Source organism: Poecilia formosa, unplaced genomic scaffold (genome assembly GCF_000485575.1).
Source record: "Poecilia formosa unplaced genomic scaffold, Poecilia_formosa-5.1.2 Scaffold36, whole genome shotgun sequence".
Lineage (NCBI taxonomy): Eukaryota > Metazoa > Chordata > Actinopteri > Cyprinodontiformes > Poeciliidae > Poecilia > Poecilia formosa.
In genome coordinates, this window is record NW_006799975.1 from 2,844,718 (window position 1) to 2,865,050 (window position 20,333).

Consider the following 20,333-nt stretch of genomic DNA (forward strand, 5'->3'; position numbering starts at 1 on the left):
CAAACGAAGAGACTACATTGAACATTTGGTGTAAACCGCATTAGTATAGTGGTAGTACTTTGCAAACCTATTATGGCTGATTATATTAAGGCTTTTTAATATAATGCTAGGTCCTTTCATATAGTTTTCTCCATTAGGGTTGAAAAAAGTATATACTTGATGGAAATTTAGAAAAGCATAACACATAAGCAGTTACAGTTTCTTAATATATAATGTAACTCACATCAGTAAAAATATTATGGAATGTATTATATTTGCAAACCATCTTGTAGGTAGAAGAACCTAGGTACTTCAGGTAGATGGTTCTACCTCAGTTATTGCAAGTGCATGGGGGGATTCAACAAAGCTCATTTCTCAGCCCATTAGTGTTTAATTTTCTGTATGAATAAATTAACAGAAGACTTGTACTCAGCTTTTTAACTTTTATGCTAATGATACTGTAATTCACTGCTCTACGTCTATAATGGTTTTTGAATATCAGATACCTATAAAATAGTACAATAAAAAGCTCTTGTTATTTATTTATTTATTATTTGTTTGTTTATTTATTTTGCAGAGTAAAAAGACAGCAGTGTTTGGACTTTTCAATTCAAGATCTGATTACTATCCTAATTCATTCATGTCTTCTCTTCAGCTGTAGAGTTATTTAAAAAATATGGTTGAAAAGTGAATATGAAAATACACTTAGGTCTCTTAGGTCATGAAAATCTTATAAGGGCAACAATAAAATCGCAATATAATTATGACAGTATTATAAAGACAATATCTCTGAGTGGAAAGAGATTGCAAGTTGAACCCAAAACTTGCAATCTGAACATTGTGGGTTCAAGTCCAGCTTCCTCCTGAATTGGGTCTTTAAATTTAAAGATGTACCAAAAGACCTCTGGAGTCTTGACAAACTGCACAAGTTTGTCTAGGCCAGCTATATATAATTTACTACTTTATTGTGTGATTGTTGGATTTGAACTGTGTTGTTATCTTGACTAAGTCTATCCTTCAAAAGAGTGCACTGTCTTCTCAATAGAACAATCCTATCCAAAGTAAACAAACTAAAAATGAAAATATGTGTGTCTGGCCAGACAGGGCAAAGACAGAAAATGAAACACCTTCTAAAATCCTAGCTCTATATAAGGAAAGGACAAGTACCTTGGGTTCCATTCTATAAACAAAGATGTACCTTCATTTTTATCTAATTTAAATACAGTAATTTCAGTTCAGTGAAGCTCAGAAAATGTTTTACATGTAGTTAAATTGAATAAAATAGCACTATCAAATAAAGGCCACTAGAGTCAATAAAACCTTAAAACAAACATAGAACCTTAGGGATGTAGACAATGTATATTCTAAAAGCACATCTAGCATGAGGTAGAGAATGTTACTGATGTGTTGATTCAAATTGTAAATTGTGGATACTTTCTGAAAATGTGAAGAAAAGACCTGCTGGATTTATCATAACCCTGTATTATTAGAGTAGAACACTTTCATTTAAAAAGAGTCACTGAATAAGAACAGTGAAATATCTACCATAGATTTCCCAAGAACACATTTAGACATTCATAGTTTTTGATATGGTATGGCTGTGGTATGGCTTCCCACACAGGACGTCATACAGCCAAAGGGAGGTACAAGTTACCAGTTGTTTTCAAAAGTTCTCTAAACTGTGACTCGCTTCTAGAATACTTGTACACAAACTAGTTTTATAGTACTTCTCATGATTGGTCAAACCTATTCTAGATTATTCAACTGTGAAACAAACACACTTTGGAGATTTAATGTTTGTGTCACTCATGTCCAACATAGATTGAAGGAAGTGTTAACAAAAACATTACACTTCAGAAAAACATCTGTATTTGTTTCTACACCAAAGACAGATTCTATAAAACACATTTTTCTTTGTGAAATTTTGACAAGTTGAAGTAGTGGCTCACCCAGGGTCACATTCATTAAAAAAACCTTTTAAAAAAATGCCTGTGCATTTACAGGTCAACGTAGGGTCTGTGAAAATACAGAACTGTTCAGAGTAAGAAGATAAAAAAACAATAATTAAAAAAAATAACTACGATGAAAACAAAGTTTTTTCTGTTCGAGTTAATTCAGAGAAAGTTGTAACGGTACATGTTGTGCTCTAATAAACCCAAAATCTGACTGAGTCATATTTGAGAAGTCACTCAGCTGCAATAAAAAAAAATAAAAATGGGTCATAGAATTAAAACAGAGAGAATGTGCCAAATATATAAAGGAGATAGTGGAACAAGTACATTTTTATTGGATCTCAAGAAGTAAAAAAAATATTTTACAGTATAAGGTAGCTTGTACATCAGGACACTCCATTATGAATGGAAGTGGTTTGAATTACACAGAAATATATATTTATATTTACAAATTAATATATCCCCAGAAAGATATTTGGCTTATTTGCTTACCTTTATTTAAAAAGGTCCCCTTTGTCAAATGAACAATCCACACAGGGTTTTCTATATTTTTACCACTAGGTGGCACTGTTCACCTTCTTCCATGGATTAAAAATTAGTGCCAGAAATGGCAGCTATTTCTTTAATGCACTGCCCCATGTGAGACATGTGAGGCAAATGGTGAACAGTTGTCAAATACCTCGTCTTTAAAATTAACTGCTGATGGTAAAACGTCCTGAGGAGATTGTATCGAAATGAGAGGCTTTCTTGTTGAAGAAGTAATCAGAAGCAGACAGAAAATGGACATTTTGTTTTATTTTTAATCTCCAACATTCTCCAATGCAGCATGACATTTTAGTATTCATTACCTAATACTGAACAAATGCCAAGTAGAGTATTGTGTAAAACTAAGAAAATCAGACTGTACAAAGTGCATTTCCTGCTGCTTTTGTTCATTAGACCAAAAGTATTTTCAGTTCCATCTTTCTGCTATAGATATTATATTTAAAATAGGGCCATTGTCATTTTTATGTCCTCTTGTTTAATTGTTTGGTGATGTAACATTACCTGAAAGGATCTGAGGGATTGGATTGAGCAAAAATCCCAATGGAATTAAAGGGAGATATGGAAAACCTACATTAAAATGATTTAACCTTTTTCTTTGTAAGTATGCACACTCCACATGTCATGTAACCATGTAAGGTCTGCATTTTTCTGCCTTTCTGTTCACAGAGTTTAGTACAAAGGTGAGAAATATCAGGTCAACGTCCCGGGAGTAAAAACCTGTACCCTTTTTTAACAGGAAAGTCAAACAAACTTCACAAAAATTCAGTCCTATTTTTAGCTGCCTGGGCAGTGGGTTATCAGATGACCTGTGGTGATGTTAAATATGGGTACAAAGAGATAGAGCCAGGAAACTCAGCCGCCATCGGAGTGACCTGTGAGCCTGAGGAAATGTTCAAGTTCCTGGACGAGATTTCTAAGTTAACGATGGCAAAACTTCAAATACGATTATACAATCAAAAAGTGATTGAATTCAAACAAAGAAGATTAGGTTAAAACATTACACCAGCTGCTGTCAGTCTGGGGACTACCAAGAAAAATCTGCTTTTACCAACTGGAGTAACATGATAATTAGCCAGAGAAGAAGAGTTTAAAATAACTTCTCTGCCAGCAGAGAAATATAATGCAGGTCTTGAAAAGGGACAGCTAATAGAAAGCTGTGAGTCTGCCAGTACAGCCAGGTCAACTTAACTTTCTGGACCACCTTCACAGAATCAGCCACAAGCAGTAAATAAGGCATGAAATGCGACGATGTTTTGCACATACGTGGGAATGTGAGACAAGTCAGCAGTTGTGTTCCCAGAGGATAAACAAGGGGCTCCCAGGCCTTTCCAGGAAAAATGCTAGCTCAATTGCTCTCCAAGGTGGGCACACTTCCCACTAATTTGCTAATGCGCTAATAGCGGAGCTAATTTTTGGTTTAGCGCTATTGCTAACTTTGAAAACGCAGTTCCGTTGGCTCTCTTTTACCTGCAAATGACTTTATTTCAAACAAGATAAATAAAGGAACAAAATAGAACACTGACATAAGCGAACCAGATATAAACACATACAGTTATCTAAGGGCATTACGGAGCATGTAAATTATGTCAAAATTAAATTGGTGGTCTATGGGTGAAGTATCAAAGGAAGATGTAATTTGAAATGAAGTTAGCACTTTAGCATTAGCTTTCGCTAAATACTGTGTTGGTGTAGTGCCTCAGCGTTAGCATAGCTGATGTTCATGATTAGTTTTTTGGGATTAGTGTAACTAACATTTTAGTTAGCAGGTGCCCACTACTGACAATCATACAGTCATATTACTACTCTAAAAGTTTCTCTGGCCCATCTGGCCACCTCTGTGAACATTGTCTGGGGGCATAGGAAGGATGTCCGCTTTTGAAGGGCAAAAAAACGTGTTCATATTTTGTGCCAAGGCCACTCAGCTTTGGTGGTGATTCATTTTGGACTTCATTTTTGAAAACAGATGAGAATTTAGCAAAAATATGCAGCTTAAAAATGTTGAAAAGTATTTTGAGAGGCAATAGGGTGGAGAGAGAAGATAAAGACATGCAGTACATCCACTTTGAGGTCCATAGCCTGTACATTTGGCTCACCTCCTCTATACCAACCAGATTTTTTTCTGAATGTTTAAGCATTTTTAAAATTTGGTTAATGTGGAGGAACTCACCAGAAGATTTCCCCCACTACTGTATGTCAGAAGATCTTGCGAACATACATTGCCTGGAGTTTTAAGAGTTTTATTTATTTATTTTTTGAAAACTGTTGAAAATGTTTGACTCTTGCAGGCAGAACAGAGCACACATGTTATTATAGGCACATTGAAACTGTTACCAATATGTTTAGAATTTTAAGCTGTAAAATAATAAATGCAGGATGAACTCTGTTCACCTCCAGACTTTCTTCTTTTCTAGCAAATATGCTTTTTAGGAACATCCTACCGTGCCAGAGACAGTCAATGGCACTCTCTGTCTGTGTGTATATTTCTCCTTTGTGTGTCCACAGCCAGGCTTTTGTTCCGGCTCTGTGTGCTGTGCAGGAAGATCCAGACAGCTGAGACTTACCTAATCCACAGAGCTACCTGACTCCATCTTCTGTTGGCTGACCACTTTCACCCCCTAGGGACTAGGTTTCTGTTAACTATTAAAAACCGGCAAATCACACACTTTTATATCAATATATGAATTCAAACGTCTTCATATTTATTTCCTGCATGAGGTTCATACTGTTTTTTTTGGTTGCGAGCAGACAGATTCTTAGGGGAGTCATTGCAGCTTCCGTGTTTGGTGCAATAAACAAGCGAATAAAAGCTGTTCTGAGCTTTTGTTGCACAGAAGAGACCAGAAGTTGCATTGACTGCTATTCAAGCTGTCCCATCTTCTTTACCCCTTCTAAAGAGTTGTTGCTGTCTGTTTTAAAGAAAAGTAACATAAATATTGAAGGTACCGGCCTTGAATTAATCTACTGCATATTATTTAATGTGTTTATCCAGTCACCCATCTAAAAGGAGGCACCTTTTGAGGCTGCCTAATCAGATGCCTGAACCACTTTAACTGTTTTCTTTTGATGCACAAGTGTTTTTACAGGAAAAACTGATTTGGATCAAATTTTAAAAAAAAAAACAAAAAAACAACAACTTTCCAGCATTAAGATTTTATCTTCTGATGGTTACTTCCAGCAGGACAATTCACCATGTCACAGACCTCGAATCGTCTTAATGTTGCTTTGTGAACACGACCTCCACTGTCACCAGATCTCAACTCAGTAGAGCAGGTGTGGAATGTGGATATTTACAGGAACAGGATATTTACATCCAGGATATCATCAGCAACTGCAATAAGTATGGAGCAAAATATCATATGTTTCCAGCACCTTTCTGAGTATATTATTGAATCTGGTAGGAGTCCTGGATACAATGGAGAGGGTCCAACCCAGTAATGAGGAGAAGTGATATTCTGTCACAAAACAAGCCATAAAAACATTCAAACACATGAAAATGTCTAAGATTTGTATCTTAATGTTGTTTAAACTACTAAAAATCACTAATATGATTGATCTTCATATTTAGCTCTTGCATGAGGTTCTATTTTTTATTTTTATATTTGGTTGAGAGTGCGTCCAACGATTCAAATGCGAGTCAGAGAAGGTGCCGTGTTTGATGCAATAAACAAGCGAATATTTTGGGGGGGCTAATATTTATTATCTTACAATATAAGATAAGATCTTCATTTCCTATGAGCGATGAAAAAATGTTTCTGCACCGACAGAGAATTGGGAGAGTAATTCAAGATAGACGGAGCGAGTGTGAGGGTGCGTGTGTGTAAGAGAGCGAGTGTGTGTGTGTGTGAGAGAGAGAGAGAGAGTGTGTGTTACGTTGCCGTCCCCATATGTCAAAGGTGTTGTGTACCATGCACCCTCCACGTCCGCATCAGTCTTGGATCACGCACCGAGTTCTCCTCCTATTGGCCGGCACCTCAGCACACCTATTCGGTTTATTGGTCGCCGCAATAAACCCCGCCCCTTAGTCCCTCCCTCGCCCCCCCGTCGCATTTGAGACGATGAATGAGAAACAGGTCGAGAGGAGAAAAGTGGGAAACATCAAATTCTGCACTCAGATATTCACGCACAGACGACAGGGCTGACCTGAAGGTGAAACCTATAGACTGATCCCCTGGGGGGGAAAAAAAATCACCCAATCCAACATACATGTAAGTAAGATTTTTTAATTCCACTTAAAAAAAAGAAAAAGAAATATTGCATAAATTAGATAACATTTCTTTGAAAAGATTACTTTTGCACAGATAAGTTTGCTTTATCTTTGCAACCTGCTATGCATTTTATCCTTGTGGCAGACAGGAGGGAGAAGGATGGCCGGCCCTGATGGTCTGTGCCAGACCCCTGCCATAAAGGGGTTGTCTGGTTGTTTTGTAACCACTCTCTGCTTCCACTAGAAACTAGGTGAAAGGGGAGTGAGTGAAGAACACCAGCTGATCATGCCGGTTTCACGCGCTCCCTCCCCCATGTCCTGGAAATAGCTGAATCAATAAACGTGAAAACTAAATAACCTCCACAGGATGACTGTCAGCGAGGCTTTAGACATTACTGTATGAAGCCTGGTGCAAATTCTCAACACTTCTCCCTTGTTTTTGTCTGTCAGATCTCTAGAATGAAAGTTGAAATAGACCAATGTGAGGTGTTAGACACCCGGCCTGATTTCCAGCCTTGTTCAATGGGTGCAGGTGACCTCTGGGTCGTGGAAGCTCTGATCTCCATGACTGAGCACTGGAAGACGAGGAACTCCAGGCCCAAACAGCCCAGACCTCTCACCCCCTCCTCAGAATGCTCAGAGGATGACTCTGTGCCCTCCGGTCTTTCTGCGATGCATGAGTCGTCTTTTGTAAGTGAATTATAGTTTCAGTGAATGTCATATTGTTTGCTTTCTTTTCTTCATTTTATTTTGGCTAGCTTTTATTTGACAGACCAGCACAAATTAGCGCTTATCAAGTCACGGCACCAGAAGATGTTCATATGGGTGCTGAACATGATTCTCTGGGTGTTCCAGTGGAGTGGCTAGCATTTTTCCAAATTTGGCCACCCCTCACCCCCACACCTCCCACATCTTTAGGGCTGCATTGTTCATATCTGTAAATTGAAAATTTTCTCAAGCAAAATGTAAAAAAATAAATAAAAAAATTCAACATGCATAACTATACAGTTCTGTGAAGACATTTCTGGGGGTTTTGGAGACTTTAAATGAAGAGGATCATGAAGACCAAGGGACATAACAGACTGGCCAAGCATAAAGTTGTGTGAGAGATTTAAAGAAAGGTTAGGCTACAAAAGTTATCCAAGTTTTGGACATCTTATGGAGTGCTGTTCAATCTATCATCTGTAAGTCAAGTATTACTCAACTAAAAACCTACGCAGACCTGGTGATCTAACTCAACTCATGGGCGAATCAAGGAGAGGATTAGAGAAAGAAGCAGCCACGAAAGCCAAAGTATCTCTGTTAACACTATTAGTGGAGCACTCCAGGAATCTGGACCTTAATGGAAGGTCCATTAAGGTCCAGGAATCTGGACCTTAAAGGAAGGGTGGTAAGAAGAAAGTCAGTGTTGAAAGAAACACATTAGAGGTCCCATTTCCAGCTTGCCACAATCCTATAGGTGACTCAACGAAATGTTGTAAAGGTTGTCTGAACAGATAATAAAAAAGTTTGTTGGCCTCCAAATGTGGATAGTTGACACCCTGAACAAATGATCTCTGAAGTTAAACAGGGTGGCAGCAGCATCATACTGTTGGTGTTTTATAGGGAGGGACAGTGAAGATCATCAAAGTTGACAGGCATTAGGATGAAACTATTCACAGGGCTATCCTGGAAGACGCTGTTAAGAGATGTTTTCTTTGTGTCCTGCAAATTAACACAATAAAAACCATGCATCCTCTTTCCCCATTTTTGGTAATCCACTACTTTATATTGGTATATCTCAGCAAAATACAACAAAATTTGTGTTCATAACCTGCAAAAATATACTGCTCAAAAAAAATAAAGGGAACATTTCACTTTAATTTTGTGTGTGGCTCCAAATCCAGGCCTCCATTGGTTAATAAATTTGATTTCCATTGATGATTTTTGTGTGATTTTGTTGTCAGCACATTCAACTTTGTACAGAAGAAAGTATTCAATGAGAATATTTCATTCATTCAGATCTAGGATGTGTTATTTGAGTGTTCCCTTTATGTTTTTGAGCAGTGTATTAAGTGGTGTGAGTGGATTGGCAGTAGAACAGAAAACTTAGTCCCACTCTTTGACTTTTCTTGCAGTGCATGACGCCACCCTACAGCCCACCCCACTGTGAGGCCACCCTTTCAGGGTCACTGCATAAACTGCATCACTCTCCAGAGGATGAAGCCATTTCCCAGAAGTACCAGTGCACTAGCGTGATCCGCCACACTGCGGATATCCAGCACTGCTCCTGCAGCACTCATCAACCCTTGCAAGAAGACACAGCCTCGGAGTCTCTTGCGCAGGACTCTAAAACGAATGTGGACGCCTCTAACAGTTGGACTAACAGAGACTCTGATAAGACTGTTGCAAAACAGAAAACCTCCAAAGATGCATCAGCGCACTTTGAACCCAGCCAGATCCAGATGAGTCGGATAAAACCGGATGACAGATCAAACATGGCCTCATCAGTTACGGCTGGAATCACGCTAGTTTCTCGTGTACCAGTCTTTAGCCAAATCGTTCCCGTGTCCTCCACATCCACCGCTAGAATGCAAAACAGTGTCATAACCTCTTCGTCTGTTCCATTAACAATCACACCCTCACACACTTCACAGCAGAAACTTGGATCGCCACTGATACCAACAGGTTCTCCTCCACGTATCCTGTTAGTAGAGGGTCAGGTGGTGAAAGGCCCCATAGTGTTTCTTGTCCCCCAACCATCAGTTCCTGCCATCTGGAACCTTCAGCAAGCGCAGATGACATCTGGTAGCACCAGGTTTGCACCCATTGCACCCGCTCCTGGGCGTGCCGCGTTGGAGCAAAGGAGCGCCGCTCTGCAAAGAGAGTCGTCACGTGTGCGCAGTCATGTTTGCCCTCATGAGGACTGTGGCAAGACCTACTTCAAGAGCTCCCATCTCAAGGCCCACATGAGGACACACACAGGTAAGAGATGAAGAATCTCAAGAAGTGTGATCTTGCTGATGATTCAAGCACAAAGTGAAAGTCAAATCCCCTCTGGCTTTGTCCCAACAGGTGAGAAACCCTTCAAATGCAAGTGGGAGGGCTGTGAGAGGCGATTCGCTCGTTCGGATGAGCTTTCCCGCCATCGTCGAACACACACCGGAGAGAAAAGGTTTACGTGCCCCATGTGCCTCAGTCGCTTCATGCGCAGCGACCACCTGTCTAAGCACGCCCGACGACACTTTGTGGCAAGGAAGAAACCCTTCTGGGCATTAGGGATAGGTCCTGCCACAGACCTCACTGTGTCCACTGCTATGAAAGTCTCCTCTACGAACGCTCTCGTGAGACACTCTAATTGCTGAAAGGCCAAAGACTGCGAAAGGAAACAAAAACTTTTTGAAGCTGAATTTGCAGATATTTGTTTTTCCACTTAAAAAGTGCAACAGAGGTTAAACACTGCTGTGTGTATGGAGGAGAGGAATCAAACTCTCTTCCATGAGCTTTTTTCCTGCAACCTTTTGTTTTTCTGTCAACCTTTTTTTTATTTGACCAAAGAGTCTGTTTGTGCCTTATGAAATATATTATTTTTAAACAATGCTTGTGCAATGTTTAGTTTTTGTTCGGAACACAGTATTACAAAGCAAACTTTGTAGCTTGAAGTCAATATTGAGATCAGGGGTTTGCATGTTTCTGGGGTAATGATGGTAGGAGTTTATCCTGTAACCGGTAGGGTAGGTTGCTGGTTCAAACCCTGCTCCATTTGTCTCACTTGTGTATTTGGGCAAGATACTTCTCCTGTCTTGCCTGCTCGTGGTGGTCAGGGCCCAGTGACACAGATGCATGGCAGCCCCACTTTTGATGAGAGAAATTAAAAAACCCAGTAACACACAGTCACGTCATTCAGGTGTTTATTAATGTTCATTTTGACAAGCTACAGCAGCAACTTAACAGAAGGCAAGTGCCTTACCAGTTTTTTTTCTTAGAGGCAGATTTGGGAGACGACTTTACAGATGTGACACATGCAATGCAAGCAACCTTGCATTGTCAAAAACTCTGGCAATATTCTTACAACACATGTATCCAGTATAAATAAGACAATGTGAAGTTTATAGAATTAAAAACGTACTGTTTTGTTACTGAAATGTCCCTCCCTGTTGCAGCTGATTCCTTATCCATCAACACTTACCCTGTTCCATCTGCAGCACATGCTGTCTAATGCTCTGGCGGCACAGCAGTTACCTGCTGGCTCTTTTCGGAAAGTCGCTCTGCACTTTGTCAAAACACAAACACACCAGCTAACTGGTGATCACTTAAACTTTTGCTTTCGAACTGCACTGGGCTGAAACAGTCTATGTTTTCTGCAAGGAGCAGATGCCACTGCGACACCAACGATAGCTGAAAATAGTAGATTTTTGAATGAACTGATGGGAGTTAGCTTGTCATATATAATAAATTATGCAAGACAATAAAAATTATAAATACAAGTGTAATAAAAAAAATTATTTCAGAGCAACGTTCAATCAATCAGATATGCAATTTACTGAGACTGGCAACACTAGTAGAAGTAGTAAATACATCAGTTAAATATATAATCACAACAATTCTACATATACCTAATTCAGTAAACTGCAATTCAATGGGATGCTAATAACATGAAATATTTGAGTAACTCTGAAATAATTCTGTTGCGTACTATTTGACATGTACTGTTTGATTTTCAGGGTGTAATCTCATCAGAGTTGAGGATAAGGTTAGATCTACCTGGTCCCAGTGCTTTTACACATATCTGCGCAACTGGCTTAATGAGTTCATCAAGGTGAAGGACAATAGCAGCGTAAACCAGTAGGAGAAGCTGAAAGCCTTCCTGGTCGGCAGGTTGCTAAGCTGGAACAGACAGTGCCGCTTCTGTTTGGCAGGAGCCGAGGAAATACGGGATCCAGGAGAAGTTCTTCATCGTAGTCTCACTGGTTACACCAGCATCAGCATCCTGCATTTCTACCCTAAAGAAGGAAACAGCAAACATGTAAAGAAAAAATAAAAAATAATTGATTCCTTCTGAATGCAGAAGAAAACCTTCAGAGAGATCCTCACCAGTCTCTCGAGGATATTACATAGTGGACAGGGGGCGGTGTTGAGTCAGTGGGAGGGAACAGAGGCTGACCCAGAGTGTAGGCTCCGGCATGTGGAAACAGCAGCCAGTCCCCTGTGTCGAGCTCAGGTAGCAGGCAGTGGTCCACCACTTGGTCCAGGTCATCCCCAGAGGGGCCCCACAAGCTGCTGCTGAACACTGGGAGGTCCAGAGATGTATCCTGTTCACAAGGCATCAAATAGAATCATTAAACCACTGGACATTAAAGGGACAGATTAGATTTGTTGAAGTGATGTTCCCTTATCTGTGATAGCGATGTCATATTTGTAGAAAGGTTTATTAAAATAAATAAATAAATAAATAAAAAGGTGAACAAATCCTCAAAGACATGCCATGCATACCGACTAGCTAGGGACGAACCGATTGCAGTTTTCTGCTTGATCACAGATTTCTAAAAAGGCCGACCTGCTGATTCTGGTCTTTGTCGGAAAAGTCCCTAAAAGTAGCACCAAAGCTGCCAAGTTGGCCACTGTGCAGATCAGTTTCACATCTAAGTATCAGTTGACCTCCAAAAACTAAGAAAATCAGGGCTGATTTAGCCCTACTATTGGCAATTTAAAGCACATTAGACATAACGCTATACTACGCTATTGAATGAGGTTTTCACAGCTGAATGTAGTCTGTGTTAGATGTCAAGTTCCATTACCTGAGCCTGCACTAGTCTGCTTGATCAGCTGATTAGTGGGATCATTTCCAAACAACTAGGAAACCTGGAAAAGCACAGGAATCTGCACCATCTGCTGCACAAACGACAGCCCGTTGCTGAACCAAAAGCTTTCTCTAGTCTTGGCAGACTTTGATTTATGCAGCTCACAAGGAAGACTGATACAGAAGGCAGTTAAAATAACAACAAACATCGGCCAAAACCGATGTTAATGTCGATATATGTGACGTCCCTCCACAGAACAACATACAACCTGAGCAATGGTCTTAAAGTGTAGATGTTTATTCTCCAAGATAAAGCAGCGTATCCCATGGATCTAAACAATTGCAGTTAAAATTGGATTAAACTGCTCAAATCAGACCACAAATATAAATGACGACTGTCTTTAATGTGCATGGTTAACAATAGTCACCCCACTGTTGCCAACTTATCAATTATGTTGATTAACTTACTGACTTTTCAGATAAAAAATTCAGTATTGGCCAAAATCGGAATCTGAACTGTAATGGGTGCACCCTTACTTTAAGGTGTGGAAAGAACAGTCTTGTTGGGTTTGCATGTTCGATGTCCGGAATGTTGTTGAGACTCACCTTGTGAACAGATGGTGCTGCAATCACTGTTTCTGAGAGCTTGCTTGAAAATGATCCGTACACCCCCTCGTTCATGTAATACTGGAACTCTGGCTCCTCATTGGCAGACAGCTCACCTGTTCAAGGATGTAGAGTTTACTTAGTACTTCAAAATACACAGTTTAAAGGTGACTGAAAGCTTTAATTAATCCCGTAAAAACATAAAATTAAATTATTCATCTTAACCACAAAGCGTTGTTCCACCTACTTTGTTTCTGGTCCTGGCAGTCACGAGCCATCACTGCTTTGGAAATGACGTTCACAGCAAGAGTGAATGCAGTGGACACAAAGAAGCTTCCGGGTTCTGCAATAATGGAGACTCCAGTGGAAGAAGGGAAGTAAAGGTCCACCATGGACATAACAGCACAGTTGATCTAAAAGAACAGAAACATGACAGAAAGTTAGGAAATGTAAGTCTAAGCTAAACCGAATACGACCTGAAAAATCATGAAAGTACAGCTGACCATTTCCAGCTGAGTCTCAGAGCCACTGAATCCGCCTCCAATATCCAAGATGTTCATGCTGAAACCGACCTCCTCCTGCAGGAGACGAAAGCAAAATATTACCTTTTCTACATGTCTCTGGAGCCGAAACTAAAACCAGTTCACTTTTAAATTTATACTACTTACACCCATGTCAAAGATGCAACGGGCATCAGAGATTGCATGACTGTAAACCTGGTCATCGTCACATGTGCTGGAAATGTGAGACCTGAAAGGGAGAAGACACTCGTCACAGTCGCACAAAGTCCGGTTTTATTCGGTTTACTGCAGAATATTATTTTATCAGGAATGAGTTGCTGTTGTTGAATCACTTCAGTGTGTTTGTTTAAGATGATTTTCAGCGCGTCTCACCTGACTCCCACAACTTGCACACCGAGCTCCTTTGCGCTCTCCAGCAGACGCCTGCAGTCTTTGAGGGAGCAGCCGAACGTTATGCCCATCTCATCGTCTGGGTTACAGGCCTCGGTGGACACCTGCAGCAGCAGCCTGGATCGACGCATGGCAGAAAGAGCAGCGGCTACTGATGTGGAAGTTCACTCAACAATTTGATATTGGGTCAGAATGTCCAGCTTCTTTCACAGTAGGTACAGAAATAAACCTGGTTATGTTCTTTGGATGTACATGTTCAAGGTGGCGCAATTACATTTTTAACTACTGTCAGGTGTTTTAACCAGAACCAAACTGGATTCTTGTACTTACCCTGGTTAGGGCTCTGCTAAAGAAATAATTAGCATGAGCTACAGGAAATCTATTGCTACACCAACTACACACGATACCCCAGTGGCCACAACTGGACAGTGTTCGGATGATAACCTGTCCCAATAGTTATTGCAATAAATTATAATAGTGTTGTTTTAAGACCTTTTCAAGTACTATATGATCACCTTCCTAAAATAATGGCCAATGTCTTTTTTTCCCTAAATCATCTTTTAGCAAGAACAAAAAAAATATTTATTTTTTTTTTGGCCAAAAAAAAAAAGACTTAGGCCATTGTCAATGTCCTATAATAATGTCCTAATAATACAAATTCAGCCTTCCAAAGATTAATAAACTAATTTTGTAGACAACACTTAACATGGAAACTGGAAGAAATTTTAAATATCCAAAATAAAACAACAACCAAAAATAATAAAGAAAAAGAAAAAGAAAAAAAAACATCACACACAACCAAAATAAAAAAATAAAATGGATTATGAGGTCTCTGTAAATAAGATATCATTGTAACATAACGTGACGTAATACAGTGAAGTTTTACCTTTTTAAGCTTGGAACCTCTTGGAGGCCATGGCAGGATTTTAGAAACTCATTTTAGTCTCAATGAGTAAAACTAAATGACGCTAAGAAGTTAGCTCAAAATGTCAATTCATTCATGATTTTATTATTGTCTAATCACATCAACTTCTAACATAAAAAAATAATGCTCATGGAAGGCTAGATAGAATGATAATTCAATAATACAATCTAATATAAAAATCTTATTTTAGAATCTCATAAAGCTAATTTCCTCATCAAAGTGCATCTGTCCACTGACTGAAAACACATACAGCACTGACTTACTTGGCATTAGGGTGGCAGCGAGAAATCTTGCGCAGCTCTGCTTCGTTATCACACACAAGGAGGTCGATGCCGTTTTTAGCTGTGTATTTTATGTGGGAGACTTGTTTGCAAACGCCACTGTAGATGATGTCTTCGGAGGGAATCCCATGGCTCTGCACGAGCTCAAGTTCAGACTGGAATTCAGAAACAGGCCTGTGTTACATTAGCAGAGAAAGAAGCAACGCAGGCATCTTGACGCTCTGCTAAAATGAAACGCTTCATGCCCCATTGTACCAAACCGATAGACAGCAGAACCCCTGTAAGGTGTGAGCATTACCTTGTTGGAGCACGTGAACCCGGAGCCAAGGGCAGCAAGAACCTCAATCACTGCCGGGCTGCTGTTGCATCTAACAGCATAGTAAGGACGAATTTGGGGCATGTGAGTTCGCCAGCGAACGTGCTGCCGCATGATCACTCCCAGGTCAGCGACAAAGAAAGCACTCTTCTCAGACTGCAGAGAGCAAGAGCAGAAATATGAATGAGATTAAGATGTACCAACTAGCCCTGATGCAATAATGAATCAATTAATCGCATGATAACTTAACACAAACTCAATCATTTCCATTAGTGTGATTTATTGTTTTCTCTTTATACAAAAAATTGGAAGACAAAAGACTTCAGTCTGTTTGCTTTGCTCTCAAATAGCCATTTTTTGAAGGACAGTTTTGTTTACACAGACTTTATAAGTCATTTTATTTGTTCTTTTTGTTCATTTATTTTGGATTTTTTAAATATCTTACCATTCCAGTGTTAAACTTTCACCAGAATTTAAAGCTTATTGAACTTTAAGAAAATTTCCTTGCATTATTATGCAATTATTATTACAATACTTGAAAATGGTCTCAAAACAACAATATACAATATACAACAATATATGTTCATCGCAATCACGTCTGGAACAGTTTATTGTCAAGCAAAATTTGTTATGGTGGCAGGCCGAGCACCAGTCAGTTCACGTTCACTTTGGTAAGTTTGGAAAAGGTGTAAACCAACAGACTATAACACAGTAACAGCCCTGAATCTAACAAAAAACTTTCCAAAGTCATATTTAGTGAAGGTGGAGATCATTCACCAGTGTTTGTTCTTCAATGTGATGATTAATCACATCACTTAGGGCGGTGCCTCCGTCCAGTAAGCTGACAGAATACTGCGGTTCATCTGTGATGCCTTTCATCCTCTGGATCTTTGTCTTCTGATCCGACAGGCATAAAGAATGGAGCTGGTCAAGAGAGGTTTTCGTGGCTGCACGTCGAGCCCCCGGGGTCCTAGATTTACACAACAAACTGTGGAGGAAAAAAAGTCAAAATCTGCTGGGAACTTTTCAAAACATTAATGTAACATAAATCTCTATTAGTAACTTAATTAAACATTCATTTTCCCCCTTTATTATTGGTATTTGTTTCCCTTTATTATCATTATTATTTTTCCTCTACAATATCAACAGAAAAAACACTCCGTATTACAAAAGACTGTACTGGACTTTTTTTTCCCCCCCTTTCCTTTTTTTGGGCGCACATTTTGTTTTCTTTCTGTGTATGTTCACCTAATCTTAATTTGATTTGTTTATATCACATTAATAAAAAAAGTGTTACTTAGGCTAATAAAATAAATTTCAATAACTATGAACCCACTGATCTTTCAAAAACCTGAAAGATTTTGGCCGATAATAATTGTTCTGCTGGAAAAGTTGCCAAATATTGCGATAAAGTAGCTATGTTGGTGAAGGTGAGGTAACTATTGTTAACTGTGACCTGTAATGTCTATTCTGTTGTCTGTTCAGTACATTTTTAAACAGCAAATATGACATTAAAGGTTTCTGCTGACACAAGTTAGCTTGCACTTCATTGTCTTTGTAGCAAAAATATTAAAGAAGCAAAGGGAATATTTAAGTGTAATTAGAAAGTCTGTAGCTGGAAAACAAAATGTGCAATGTTTTTTTTTTTTTTACAGCAAAAAACCAAAAATACATCTAAGAGGTTTGAATCTAAATATAACCATTCTGCAATTTATGTGGGACAGCTTTTAGATACAGAGGCTGAACAGAAGTAGCCTTCCAACTGAGATACACTCCGTTAAAAAAAAAAAAAAAGGTAGGTGAAAATGCTCTTTGTGTGTCCTCTGATAAGAGGCATCAATGTACCTACATGGAGGAGTCCAGTGAGGAACTCGTCCACTATCAGCTAGGATCCCAAGGCGGCTCGGCGTTGAAGTCAAACGGCTCTCTGTAAAGAGCTGCCCCTAGATCCTCTGGGTAGTTGTTGTACACCTGCAGAGAACCAGACGAGGACAGAGAGGAAGACAAAACAATTACTGATCAAGTTAACAGTAACTTGGTCAGTCTACACAGCAGGTAGTAGCCCAATAATGGTTTTCCTTTTAGATAAACTATTATTTGTCAATAAGTATACAAAAAAACTAGTTTAGTGTACTTATTGACAAATCAACTATCGCTTTTTTTTTTTAGTAAAAACAAAATAAAACAAAAAAAAATTGGAGGCTAAGGTCATGGTATATTCATGGGTATATTCCTACAATTACTTTTTTAAAAAATATGAAACCATAAACTCGCACATTAAAATATATACCTATAAACACACAGTTACAATCACAATATGACCTTAAAACTATGTAACTCTTCATCCACCAAAAACTATTAAGTCACCTAATATGACATTGATTTATTTGTAATTTCTCCCAGCTTATATTATTACTGTGTCATTTATCGGACATTAGCATGAAGTCACCTTCAAGGAAGGGACATATGCATCAACATGCATAGGTCTATTTGAACGTTTTCATAAAATTTGAGTAAAGTTACTACCATCACTCGATTTATACCCGCCACGTTAATAGCATGTTTAGGCATTCACACCAGGCAAACATGCCCGTCCCGCTTAATTTAGCAAACAGCAAGCGAAGGCTAACAAGGAGCTAACAGCGAAACTAGCTAACGCTACTTACGTTGGCTGAAGACCCAAAACTGGGACAAGAACGCTTTTTCCTTTTTGGCGGAATTTTTAAAGCGTGTTGGGTTTACTGACAGAGAAAGCTGCAGCTGCCATAGAAACAATGAGAGTTGCGTATTTTAGCTGCTGGCACCACTCATTTATTACAACTGATTGAACGAAGACGACGGAAGTGACCGACACTCGGGAACGTCAAGCAGGAAGTACAAAATTAATAAACATCCGGTAATCTAACACAATAAAAGCGATATCGAAATAGTTTCGAGAAATTCCGACAGCCGATTTGGAGACAATGTTTAAGTTAGTAGTCGCATTCATTCCAATAACATTAATAACGAAAAAATAATAGTGAAAGTAAATCCACCTCATAGAGAGACGTACGTATACAGAACTTGATTAATATCAGGTTGACGTTGCTCTGTCAAATTTAAATTAATATGGGAAGTGGTAGAAAATCCACACCGAAATATTCTACAAATTAGAAAAAAGTAACTTTTTTTGGTGTAAATTCTTTTAGAACAAAAAATATTTTAAGTTCTCATTCATAGTTCTTTTTGTACACAATAAGCATGGCAAACTATGGAACCAAGCTACCCCGAGGCTCTAAAAAATAATAATTTGAAAACATTCAAAGAACTGGAATTTTCCATCTAATTCATTACAAATTGCTCTTAATAAGATGCCAGAAGGATGTTGGATTGACTAGACTTTCAGTTAACTGGTACCACTTACTGCTTCACACGACTGGCTGAAAGAAGATGACTGCATTTTCACTAAATTTCAAATACAAATTTGGCTGTTTGGAAATATTTCCAGTGGCACAAAAAAAGAATGCAACATGAACATTTTAATAATTTCAACAATAAATAAGTATATTATTTTAGCATGGGTGGCAATAAATGTTGCCTTTTTGTATGTCATAAAAGGCAAAACTGTTATGCATTCTGGTATTAAATGTTTGGGCTGGTACTGCAACAAATGAAATAGTATTTTTTTACGTAAGTTGTCCTATTAACAAGTCTTTAGATTGTTCACTTTTTCTAAGTTGATATTTTTATGCATTATACAATACAATACAATAAACACATCAGGCTTTTTTCTTTGCTGCACTGCAGCACGACAAACAATCTCCAGGAAGAAGCTAATGCTGTTAAAATTTAATTTAACTTTAATATCATCAATTGAAGTGAAATAAATGTTTAAATTTCCTTTTTATAGTGTAATGCATCTGTTATGATCCGACCCATCTGGCAAACATTTGATAGTCAGTACTTTTTATAATTACCTGTGCTATGTCTTCTTCGCATTTTCCATGGCTGTTCAGTGAGGACCAAATGTTGTCCAGTAAAGTTGGCAAAATATTCTTGCCTATTATAAATCAGTCAAAATCTTCCTAATGTCACAATAAGACCTTACATTCATTTTTTTCTTAAAGCTCAAGCTAAGACAGGACTTTCTGGTCCCACAGCCTCAGTTGTTATGACTTTGAGTTTTGCCTGCCTCTCTCGTTTTCCTTTCTTTCTTTCTTCCTTTCTTTTTTTTTTTGAGAAGATAAATTTGCATGTCTCCCTCCTCAACACTGGAGGAGGAGGGTGACAAGGAAAGCCCAGCCACTGTTTGCCAAACACAGAAGTGAAGTGTTTTCTCTCATCATCCTAGTATAAAGCAGTAAAATAATTTGCAGATAAACTTGTAGCTCCAAATAAAAAAATAAAATAAAATTTCTTATTTATATATATATATATATATATATATATATATATATCTGCCTTGTTATGGCTACTCCATGTTCTCTTAAGTCAGAGTTTTCTGTACAGTCAGAGAACTCTCAGTACTCAAAACCAAAAAACAAAAACAAAGCATGAATATTCCGAATACCCACATGCAAACAACAGCTTCTTATCACACTATAAAAGCTACAATCCAGCAAACTTTGCCCCAGTGAACCTAGCCTTAATCGCCTATGAAAATCCTTTGTTTTCTAAAAACAACAATATCCCCAAAGTATTTGGTATTTGCCACCTTGACTGACCCAAACATATTTCAGAACCTGCAGCAGTTTATGCATAGTGTTCCTTTAAAAAAAATCTTTAAATTGTTAGATGAGATCTGAATGTGCCTTGAGTCAAATAAACAATGGCCTTGTTTGTTTCGCTAATAAAA

The 20,333-nt window shown here is 38.6% G+C and overlaps 2 protein-coding genes across 5 annotated transcripts; one reads left to right on the plus strand and one right to left on the minus strand.

The window, feature by feature from the left end:
- The first annotated feature begins 6,543 nt into the window (after nt 1-6,543).
- Nucleotides 6,544-10,254, plus strand: LOC103137000 (Krueppel-like factor 10). Of its 2 annotated transcripts, none has more exons than XM_016670674.1 (4): nt 6,544-6,682; nt 7,132-7,371; nt 8,799-9,645; nt 9,736-10,254. In XM_016670674.1, the coding sequence occupies exons 2-4, from the start codon at nt 7,141-7,143 to the stop codon at nt 10,023-10,025; spliced, it is 1,368 nt and encodes a 455-aa protein (XP_016526160.1). In that variant the 5' UTR covers nt 6,544-6,682; nt 7,132-7,140; the 3' UTR covers nt 10,026-10,254. The 2 variants fall into 2 exon arrangements, with proteins under 2 accessions (XP_016526160.1, XP_007550564.1); XM_007550502.2 differs by having other exon boundaries at nt 6,545-6,682; nt 7,214-7,371.
- A 303-nt stretch (nt 10,255-10,557) lies between these two features.
- On the minus strand, nt 10,558-19,639 carry azin1a (antizyme inhibitor 1a). 3 transcript variants are annotated; one of them, XM_016670619.1, is made up of 12 exons: nt 19,456-19,639; nt 17,349-17,470; nt 16,277-16,487; nt 15,482-15,655; nt 15,166-15,338; nt 13,960-14,094; nt 13,735-13,816; nt 13,570-13,644; nt 13,314-13,479; nt 13,067-13,182; nt 11,755-11,972; nt 10,558-11,663 (listed from the first exon to the last, which is right to left on the minus strand). In XM_016670619.1, the coding sequence occupies exons 3-12, from the start codon at nt 16,376-16,378 to the stop codon at nt 11,543-11,545; spliced, it is 1,362 nt and encodes a 453-aa protein (XP_016526105.1). In that variant the 5' UTR covers nt 16,379-16,487; nt 17,349-17,470; nt 19,456-19,639; the 3' UTR covers nt 10,558-11,542. The 3 variants fall into 3 exon arrangements, with proteins under 3 accessions (XP_016526105.1, NP_001295047.1, XP_007550563.1); NM_001308118.1 differs by lacking the exon at nt 19,456-19,639 and adding an exon at nt 18,166-18,376; XM_007550501.2 differs by lacking the exon at nt 19,456-19,639 and adding an exon at nt 18,166-18,373 and having other exon boundaries at nt 17,345-17,470.
- Nucleotides 19,640-20,333: the final 694 nt, after the last annotated feature.